Raw genomic sequence first — 11,143 nt, forward strand, 5'->3', positions numbered from 1 at the left:
TGTGTCCGGACTTCTCTCCTTGTCCAATTTGCACCAAATCCTTCCAATTCTGCTTCACTGTCCGAGTCCCCTGCACCAGCTAACTGCATTGCCGGTGCCTTTCCTGACCTTTGTGCTGATTGATGCTAACCTTGATGAGACAAGGCTGGAAGCTCATTCCTGACTCCATTTACAGATGATCCACCTGGAATAGTGGACATCAGTGGTGGCGGAGGTCGATTGAGCCGAATTGTCTCTGCGATCTCATCCTTCCATTCATTCATCTTTCCTTCCATCTGAGCTACTAACCGCTCCATTAGCTCAGTTGTAGTCTACTTGTGTGTGTCCATTTGCTCGCTCAGATCAGCCACAACTATCTGTAGTTGTTTCAATCTTGCCTCCATTGGGCTCTGATACCAGATGTCACGACCCTAGGGTAGAAGTAAGGGAGAGAGAGAGGGGGAGAGAGAGAGAGAGAAAATAAGATTGAAGAGAAGAACAGAAGTGATTTCATTACAATTCAACAACCTTTCATAGACTGCCAGCTAGCCTTTTTATAACCGTTTCTAACGGTTACTACAATGTTAAACGACGCCGTTTAAGGCTTTATTCACTAAACCAGTCACTTAATAAAACGACGACGTTCCGTCTATTGTAACCGCCTTCTAACTGCCGAATTGTCAAGCGACGCCGTTTTGCCCTTATTTCTCCTGGCTACTTTCTGGGATCATTACACCGATCTCCTTGCTGTCCGTCAATAGCAACGATTCCAGTGAAGTAGATTGTTAATCCTGCGCACCAAGGCTTCAATGAACATATATCTAGCAAATGTTTTCCTCTCTGTTTATCTATGATCATTTTTTTTTGAATTCTGGGCATGAACTCTAAAATCGCATATTTAGTTGATCATCATCTAGAACCTATTGATCAATTATTCATTTTAGAAGCAAAGGGTTAATTTTAATTCATGAACATGTGTTTGGTTTTAGAAAGTGTTTTTTTGGCATTTTTTTTCGCCTGTGCAAAAGCCATACAATTTTAGTTTTGTGGAATTTTTTTTTTCTGAGTTTGACTAAGTGGTTCATGATAATTCTGATTGATTTTTTTTAATCCAAGCACCCATTATTTTCCCTGATTGGATTCTTTCAGAACATCTGTTTGTGCCTGAAAAGGATTATTAAAAATCTGTATCCCTGTTACAATGACCAGTTAAGAAAATCTACTAAGTTTTGACAATTTTGTACTCATCTAGTCAGCACATATTCATTAAAGATTGCATATTCCGTGAACTACATAATTGGTATTATATGGCATGAGTGTATGCATTTATTTATTTTTTTGGCACAAGTAGCTATACTTTGCATATAAGACCAATTGCATAACAAAAGATCCAAATCTAAAAGCAAATTATGACAATAATAAATCATACGACGTCCCTTTTATTCCTTTTACGCAATAAGCATATCGGGCCTAATAGGCATATGTTATTGAATAAGCATGCCCCCGAATGATCATCACAATCTGCAATATCATTAGAATCGGCCAGTCGCGATTCATCGCTAGAACGTAGTATTGGGCCACTGCCTTGGTTGAAAGGAAACGATACAGACTCATTTGAGCTAGTCCTATAGCGTTTCATAACTACTAACCTTTTTACTGGTGATGTTTTGCCAACAGCGGGGATACTCGGTCCCCTGGGCCATACTGGGTCTGGTAGTCGCCCAACTCTCATTCTTTGTCTCGTAGACACATGCAGTTGAACCCTTTTTTGTCAAGTTATCATCAATGCTTTCCACCGTTGAGGGAGTCTGAGAAGCATGCGCTGGTTCCATTCTCATAGTTCTACACAAGTATGACAATTGCACCATCTTCATTATGTGCCAATTTATACTCATCTCCTTATCATAATTTTTTATTATTTATGGTCAATTGGCTAGCTGTGCATTCATGGAAATTGGTAAAATTCACCCAAAATTTATGTTTGATTATCCATATATAAATTGCCATTAAAATCAATTAAGGATAGCATTACTATATTCATTGATTTTTGAATTGTCAGCATTTTTAGGCATTTTGATTACAAGACTATGCACACAAAAATTATTGCTTTCTATGCTATTCACGTAACATTCGTACGCATGTCCATAGTCTAAATTGCTAAATTGCTGGTGGCCCATACAGGTCATATTATTGCTAATATTATTATATTTATATATTGGTTATCATGTGCGTGTATATATATATATATATATATATATATATATATATATATATATATATATATATGTATGTATGTATGTATGTATGTATGTATATATGTATATATATGTATATATATATATATATATATATATATATATATATATATATATATATATATATATATATATATATATTGACGTTAATAACGTTACCGGTAAATAATAATAACGATAATCTAATAGCGATGTGTCAGAGAGACAATAGTGGTATTGCTCTAGTTCTTAGTATAGAAAGTACAGTGTGTCTTTGCTAGCTGAGGAGATCCCTATTTATACTTAGAGTCCCAACGGTAACAACTCGGACATAAATGAGGAGCCTGGTCTTTAAGTCTCTCTCATCAATGGGGGCTTCAATGCTGTCTTCAATGTCAGTAAAGGTGGCACCTGTTGGAATTCCTGACCGTTGGACTTTCTATCCGTTGGGCTCCCATGTGACGCTGAGTCAAGAGTCCATGCCCATTTGTGATCCGGGTCGGGTGCCAGCCTATTATCCTGTCACCAGTCCCCCCTACTCCTGAGTCAACGGATGTGTTTGGGTTGACTTGGGAGTAAAGTTGATTTTATTCGATCCTGCATAGAATTCTGCTTGATTTAGAATATGTGATTTTATTTTCCAAATCCCTAATTTGCATTCCAAACCACTGATTTAAGCTTTTCAAATCCTTTCCTGCTTCACTTTACTTTTTTATCTCCACCACCTCTTCAATATAAAGCCCTGCCTGCGAGTAGTTTGAGAGCACTTTCGCAACAACTTCTTGCCACAGCTCTGTAAGTCTTTGCTGTCGTTATTATCTCATATTTTATTTAATATATATAAATATATATATATATATATATATATTTATTTATTTATTATTAATTATTATTATTATTATTATTATTATTATTATTATTATTATTATTATTTTTTTTTTTTTTGCCTAGGCGCAGGGCCTTGTGTTGTGGCCGAGGCGTGCTCCTCGGCCATTTGGCCTCGGCGTGGCCTCGGCCTGTGGCCGGGGCGCGGCCTCGGCCTGTGGCCGAGGCGCGGCCTCGACCAGGCGGCCGAGGCGCGGCCTCGGCCTGGCGGCCGAGGCGCGGCCTCGACCAGGCGGCCGAGGCGTGCCTCGGCCTTAGCAAAATTTATTTATTTTTTTATTTTTTATTTATTTATTTTTTTTTAAGGCGCAAAGGCGTCGCCTCGGCCTGTGGCTGAGGCACGGCCTCAGCCATTGGCCGAGGCGTTGCCTCGGCCACGTTTCACGTTTTTTTTTTTTTTTTTTTTTTTTTTTTGATATGCTTCGTTCCTGACAGGTACTTTCGTACCCGAGGCTTGCTAGCTTATTTGTAATCGTGAGGTTAGTGTCTTTGCTTTGTGATGGATGCCACTCCTCTTATTGATATTGGAGAACTTGATTTTGATGAAGAATACCTTTGTGATGATTCCCCTCTTGATAATTTTCCCCCTATCCCGTTTTCTGTTGGCTCGTCCACACCTGGGCCCCAACAAAAAAGGAAGAAAAAACGCAAGGCTTCATACTCCGCTCTTGATAAGTCCCTTATCTTGTCCATACGACCTCAATTAGGGGGCGGGATTGGGATGATATTAGTGGTTTCCTTAGTCCTGACGTTTTGACTCTCCCCCCTGACCCTCGGGGTAATATCACCGAGCCACCCATAGATATGTATTTTGGGGTCCACCTTTTGTCGCTGCAAGTTGGGTTGCGGTTTCCCCTCCATAGGTTTGTGGTAGAGTTTATGAACCACTACGAGATAGCCCCCGGCCAGCTTGTTCCCAATGGTCACCAGGTAATTGCGGGCTTTCTTGCTCTATGTAAGGACAAAGGGATAGAACCCACGCTAGATCTCTTCCAAGCTTTTTTCATAGTTGGTAGGGCTTCTCAGGAGGGTAAGGGATTCGTCCAGATTTCGAGCAGGCCACATTTCAAACTTTTTGAGGACCGTCCTACTTATAACAAGGATTGGAAACCAAAATATTTCTTTGTCACCCTCGTGGGTTGTCCGTCTCCCTTTCGTTTCTCGTGGGGATCCCATTTACGTTGTCCTCCCACTCTCGACATGAGTCCCTCCCTCCGCCGAGATGTAGATGATTTACTGGGAGATGGTCTTCTATCGATAGCTGATTATACTGCCGAGTGGAAGCTCGCGGGCTTAGGCTTCGTGAGGGCTCGTCCAGCTGTTCTTTCACCCACGGGTACTCTTCAGTTATCCTTCGGCATTTATTCGTCAACTACTAACTCTAACTTGTCTTCTTTTTATTGCAGGTACCATGTCTTCATCTTTGAGAACTAACCGATACTTGTCGCGACCGGATCCCCCCCCCTAAGAAGAGCAAGGTGGAGAAAGGAAAAAAGAGTCAAGCCGAGGCCACGGAGGTGATGCCGCCTCCGCCAACACGCACGCCGACCCCATCCAAGATCGCGCGGACCCCGTCCAAGATCGTTGAGCGTACGCCTACCCCAACAAAGGTCACTGAGAGGGTGCGTACACCTGCCTCAGCCAAGGTTGACGAGGGGGTGACGGGGCCTCCACCGACTCGCACACCTACGGCCGTTACCTTTTCCCCTCAACCCCCCGAGGTGCAAGGAGACACTTCCAATGGGTCTAGCTCGCGTGTCCGGACCAACTTGATCCGATTGGGAATGGACGTGCCACTCGGAGCGTCGTTGATAAACAAGAGTCTTGACGCGGTTGAGTATGCTACCCGTATCACTCCTCCTGCGGACGTGGAACACCTTGTAGCCATGGATGTCAACATGCTGCAAGAGCGTTATCTCAGGCACAGTTTTGAGGTTAGTGTTTTTCATACTTAATGTTCCTCTCTGCCCTGGCGTGTGTCTTACTTTGTTTACTTTCAGGCCCTGCTAGAGGGACAGATCATTCATGCCCAACGAGGGCGGGTGATGGACTCGCTCATTGAGGATGTTAAAATCAGGGACGCGGACAACAAAAGCCTCAAGGACTTGCTATCGATCCGGGAAGGGGCCTTGAGCAAGATGGAAGGCGAGCTTGGGGCGCTAAGGAAGGAACACCAAGCATTGTTGGCTCGGGCAGAGGCTATAAGCAAGATGGAGGGCGAGCTTGAGGCCCTAAGGAAGGAGCACGAAGCGGCTAAACTCGCCATTGTGAAGGAGCGGGAGGACCACGAGAGGACCCGTGCTGGCCACGCCGACGCCCTCGGCCGGGCTGTGGAGGTCTATAAGGATTCCGCCGAGTTTAAAGAGGACGTGATGCGCTATATGACTACTCCTGAGGCCATCCAGGAATTCCTCAAAACTGGGGCCGGTCAAGAAGCGGTGGAGGCCGAGGCACATGTGGCTTTTAGCATTGGGCGGTACACGAAGCAACAGGAGCTCTTTTCAATGCTGAAGGAGAAGGTTCCGAATTTTGACCCCGTGTCCCTTGGCTTGCCTATAATAGAGAAGAATCCGGATCCTGATGCTGAGGATGAATCCACACATGATGTTACGGGCGCTCGTGAGGACTCATTGGACGAGTTTCACGGCATTGATACTAGCAACGTCGCCAATGTTCCACTTGATCACATTATGATTGAGGAGTTCTCAGATCATGAGTAGCTTGTAGTCTTGAGATTTTCCCTTGCTTTCTAGCTTCGTTGTTGAACAATTTGTTTCTGTGTTTGGATAACTTGCTGCTGTTTTTAAAATATTCGAAATAAACTAGTTACTTCGGAATTATCATGCTTTTTTTTTTTTTTTTTTTTTTTTTTTTTTTTTTTTTTTTTTTGAGGCGCAGGGCCTTGGGCCGTGGTCGAGGCGTTGCCTCGGCATGTGGCTGAGGCATGGCCTCAGCCATCTGGCCGAGGCACGGCCTCGGCCATCCGGCCGAGGCGTCGCCTCGACCAGGAAGGTCGAGGCACGGCCCCGGCCATCTGGCCGTGGCGAGTGCCTCGGCTACTTGGCCGAGGCGTGGCCTCGGCCTGTGGCCGAGGCGCGACCTCGACCACCATCTGGCCGAGGCGAGTACCTCGACTACTTGGCCGAGGCGTGGCCTCGGCCTGTGGCCGAGGCGCGGCCTCGACCAGGCGGCCGAGTCGCGTGCCTCGGCTGAGGCTCAGCCAAATTTTATTTTATTTTATTTTTTTATTTTATTTTTTTATTTAACATGGGCGGACCATGAGCACGAAATATCGTTTCAGAAAATTTTGTAAAAGATGGTACAAAACCTGTTTTATTAAGCAACATGGACGGACCATGAAAGTAAGGTACCATTTTCTAGACTCTTAGTATGTAGAGCGGACGGACCGCGATCGCCAAGCACTAACTCTAACGATTGCTATTACAAGGTTTTTAAGGAAAGTACTTGATCAAATGTTCCGAGTTCCATACCCGGTCAATCATTCTTCCCCCCGTAGTTTTTAACTTGTATGTCCCTGGGCGAACGACCTCCTCCACGACGTAAGGCCCCTCCCACTTTTTTGCGAATTTTCCCCCTTCAAGGGGTTGGCTGGCTTCCCTTCTTCGCAGGACAAGGTCGCCGACTTGGAAGTAACGGGGTCGGACTTTCGCGTCGTGGTAGGACTTTAGCTGGCGACGTAGTTCTCCATTTTGCAGAATGCCGCCTCTCTCTTTTCATCCAAAAAGTTTAGATCCACCCTTTGGTGTAGTTCATTTTGCTCTGACTCGAATTCCTCCACCCTTATACTAGGTATGATCACTTCCACCGGGGCCCGAGCTTCAAATCCGTAGGCGAGTGCGAACGGGGTTTCTCCGGTGGCCCTTCTTGGTGTCGTGCGATAGGCCCAGAGGATGCCATCGAGTTCCTCCACCCAGGCTCCGCCGGCTACTTCTAGCTTCTTCTTGAGGCCGTCGAGGATGGTTCTATTCGCATTCTCTACTTACCCATTCGCCTGAGGATAAGATACCGCCACCCGGCTATGCTTAACGCCCCATCCTGCTAGGAATTCTGAAAATTCTCGTGCCTCGAACTGACGACCATTGTCTGTGATTACCTGGAAGGGGATGCCGAAATGATATAGGATATTTTTCTCGACAAACCTTTTGCACCTTGCTACAGTGATGCTCGCTAGGGGCTCGGCCTCCACCCATTTCGTGAAATAGTCAATGGCCACGATGATGTACTTTCTGCTTCCAGTCCCCGTGGGAAGGGCCCCTACCAGGTCAATTCCCCATCTTGAAAAAGGAATCGCGGTGCTTACCGGGGTGTAGTTCGTCGCAGGTCGACCCGGCAGTGCTTGGAATTCTTGGCACTTGGGACATCGCTTTGTATATTCGGCGCAATCCCTCAACATTTTGGGCCAAAAATACCCTTGTAGCATGATGCGGCGCGCAATGGTGTACGCCCCTTGATGCGCGGAGCATACTCCCTCGTGGACTTCTTTTATCACCAACTTCGCTTCATCTGGATATAGACACCTTAGTAACGTGCCGTTGTAGGAGCGTTTGTACAACTTATCGCCCGAGACAACGTAGCTAGGTGCCTGTAACTTCGTTACCTTGGCGTCTGCCTCGTCTTGTGGTAGGGTGCCATCTGCCTTGTATCGCTTGATATGATCAATCCAACATGGCTCCCTAGTCTGCACAGGGAAGACCCACGAGACGTCAATACTTGAAGTCTCGAGGTCTTCTAGTCGAGCGATCTTCCTAATGTGGCTGGGGACTCCGGTACTTAGCTTTGAGAGCATGTCGGCGTCGGCGTTCTGCTGTCTCGGTACCTGGTGTATCTCATATCCCTCGAACTCGCGCAAGGTTCTCAACACCGCGTCTCTGTATTTCTGCATGCTTCCTTCATTGGCTTCATACTCCCCGGACACCTGGCTGACTACCAGCTTGGAATCGCATCGAATTCGGACCTTTTCAGCTCGTAGTCCCGCCGCCAATCGCAGTCCATTGAGGAGGGCCTCGTACTCCGCCTCATTGTTAGACAACTTGAAGTGGAATCGGATGGCATAGTAGGCGCGGAATCCCTCCGGAGTGACGAGCACCACGCCGCCGCCGCAGCCCTTGCTGTTGGAAGAGCCGTCTGTGGACAAAGTCCACCACCCTCCATCTTCGGTTTCCACTTGGTCCGTCACTTCCCGAGCGGTGCATTCCACTATAAAGTCTGCAAGAGCTTGGCCTTTGATGGCGGGCCTCGGTTTAAAATCTATGTCAAACTGACTGAGGTGCATGGCCCACCGTGCCATCCTGGCGGAGCTGTTAGTGTTCCAGAGGAAACTCCCCAACGGTTGATGTGAGAGCACGTGGATGGGGTGAGCTTGGAAGTAGTGAGCCAACCTTTTTGATGAGGTGACTATGGCAAATACTGTTTTCTCCAACACAATGTACCGGAGCTCCGCGTCGTGTAGGGCTTTGCTTACGTAGTAGATGGGACGCTGAGTCCCTCCTTCTTCTTTGACCAGCACGGAGCTGATCGCACCCTGTGACACGCCCAAGTACAGAATTAGGGTTTCACCTGCCTCTGGCTTTGCAAGCAGGGGCGGGGACAACAAGTATTTTTTCAACTCTTCGAAGGCCTTTTGACAGTCTGACATCCACTTGAACCCTTTGCTCTTTTTCAAGATTTGGAAGAAGGGGAGGGATCGTTCAGCCGATTTCGACAGAAAACGGCCTAAGGCCGCCAAACGCCCATTGAGTCTCTGGACCTCCTTTATGGACCGCGGAGGCTCCATGTCAAGGATAGTCCTTACTTTTTTTGGATTTGGCTCAATGCCGTTCCTGGTGACCATGAAGCCCAAAAATTTGCCCCCATCAACGGCGAAGGTGCATTTTTTTGGGTTCAAGCGCAAATTAATTTTTTTCATAATGGAAAATACCTCGCTGAGATCCTCGGCATGGGAAGTGGCCTTGCGACTTTTGACGATCATGTCGTCCACGTATGCTTCCATGTTTCGTCCCAGTACTGACTTGAACAGCTTTGCCACCATGCGAGTGTATGTGGCCCCGGCATTCTTCAATCCGAACGGCATGACCAAGTAGCAGAATATCCCTTCGGGAGTGGTGAAGGCGGTCTTCTCTGCGTCCTCCTCATGCATGGATATCTGATGGTACCCACGGAAGGCGTCCATGAAGCTCATGAGTTCACATCCTGCCGTCTCATCCACCAATTGATCTATATTGGGTAGTGGAAAACGGTCCATAGGGCATGCCCTATTGAGGTCCGTATAGTCCACGCACATCCTCCATGTCGATCCTTTGGGAGCTAAGACTACGTTGCTCAGCCACTGTGGGTAGTAAATTTCCTTGATGTGCCCTACGTTGAGTAATGCGGTCACCTCCTTTTTCACGAACTCTCTTCGTTCTGCCGACATATACCTTTTTCGCTGATGCACTGGTTTTCTGCTGGGGTCGACCGCGAGCTTGTGGGTTATGATCCTTCGATCTATGCCCGGCATGTCCTCTGGCCCCCACGCGAACACCGTGTGAGAACGGCGAATTACATCCACTATTTGGGCCCTTAGCTCTGGGCTTAAGCCTGTGCCAATCTTCACCACTCGGTCTGGTCTGGAGGGATCGAGAACTATGTCTTCTGTCTCTGACACGGGCTCGGCGCGGGGCCAGGCCTCTTCTTCTTTGAAAATTTTCTCCGCGATCGTGTGGACCTGTAAGTCCTTGCTGCCGATCTTCTTGCATGCCTTCACGTAGCAACTGCGGGCTGCCCGTCGGTCGCCTCTGACGACTCCTATTCCATTCGGAGTGGGGAACTTCATACACAGGTGTTCCACAGATATTATGGCCTTGAGGTCCTCTAGTGCTGGCCTTCCCAGTATGATGTTGTGGGCACAAGTGAGCCTTACCACGATGAACTCCATGTCCAGCTTGCGAGCGTTGGGGCTCGTGCCTATCTCCACGGGCAGGGTCACCGACCCTTCTGTTTCCACCGAATCCCCAGTAAACCCAGAGAGTGGAGTTCGTACCTCTTTGAGCTGGCCTCTAGGTAACCCTAACTTAGTGAAGGCGTCGTAGTACATCACGTTAACCGAGCTTCCCGTGTCGACCAAGATGCGATGTACGATCGTATCATTGATGTCCATCTTAATCACCAGTGCGTCGCGATGGGGTAAGGGGCCCTCGGGGAGGTCCTCGTCAAAGAAAGTGATGGCCTCCCGCCTCTGCTTCTTCCCTTTGGGAAGACTCACCACTTCTCCTACGTACAGCTGCCTGCTCCACTTCTTCCTCTCTGTGGGTGTGTCGCCGCCAGCTGGTCCCCCGTAGATGAAATGTATGGTGTGTTTCTTTTGTCGTCTGGGCGCCATCTCGGTTTCCTTCTCGCTGTCATCCTCCTCCGATATCTGGTCGTGCTCCCTTTTCTTGGCGTTCGAGGTGGATGGCTCGGCCCCATCCCCCTTCCTCCAGACATTCTTTGGTGGATTTTTTGATGGATCGTGCTGCGGCTGTTGCTGCTGCCTGGATCGCTTGACAAAATGCCGGAAGTAGCCCTGCTGGATGAGTTCTTCTATCTGTCTCTTTAGCACATTACATTCGTCCGTGTCATGCCCGGGTTGCCTATGGAACCTGCAGTACTTTGCTTGGTCCCCTTTCGGGGAGACCTTCATGCATTCCGGTGGGAACTCGACTATTCCCATCTCCTCAGCCTGTTTTAGGATGACACTGACGGGATGGGTAAGCGGAGTTAGGTTACGCAAGGGAACCAGGCGAGGCCGTTCATGGTCCCGGCCTTTCCCTGCAGCCGGGTGGTTCGAACGTGGCGCTTGGCTGGGCGGACCAGCTTTCCCAGGTTTTCCATTCTTCCTGCCGTCCTCCTCATCTTTCTTTTTCCTATCGACGTCCTCTGCCTCGGCATAGCGGCTAGCCGTCCTCATAAAATCTTCGTAAGAACGGGGGTGGTGGGCGTTTAGCTGCTTGTGAAAATACCCCGATCTCAAGGCATGGATGAATATCGGGATCGCCGCCTTGGAGTCG

The 11,143-nt window shown here is 47.9% G+C and overlaps 1 protein-coding gene across 1 annotated transcript; it reads right to left on the reverse strand.

The window, feature by feature from the left end:
* Positions 1–6,783: 6,783 nt before the first annotated feature.
* On the reverse strand, positions 6,784–10,806 carry LOC109184352. Its single transcript, XM_019334346.1, has 3 exons — positions 10,736–10,806; positions 7,259–10,627; positions 6,784–7,081 (listed from the first exon to the last, which is right to left on the reverse strand). Exons 1-3 carry the CDS (start codon positions 10,804–10,806, stop codon positions 6,784–6,786), a joined length of 3,738 nt encoding a protein of 1,245 aa, XP_019189891.1.
* Between the last annotated feature and the right edge of the window lie 337 nt (positions 10,807–11,143).

This window comes from Ipomoea nil, unplaced genomic scaffold, assembly GCF_001879475.1.
Source record: "Ipomoea nil cultivar Tokyo-kokei standard unplaced genomic scaffold, Asagao_1.1 scaffold1259, whole genome shotgun sequence".
Classification (NCBI taxonomy): domain Eukaryota; kingdom Viridiplantae; phylum Streptophyta; class Magnoliopsida; order Solanales; family Convolvulaceae; genus Ipomoea; species Ipomoea nil.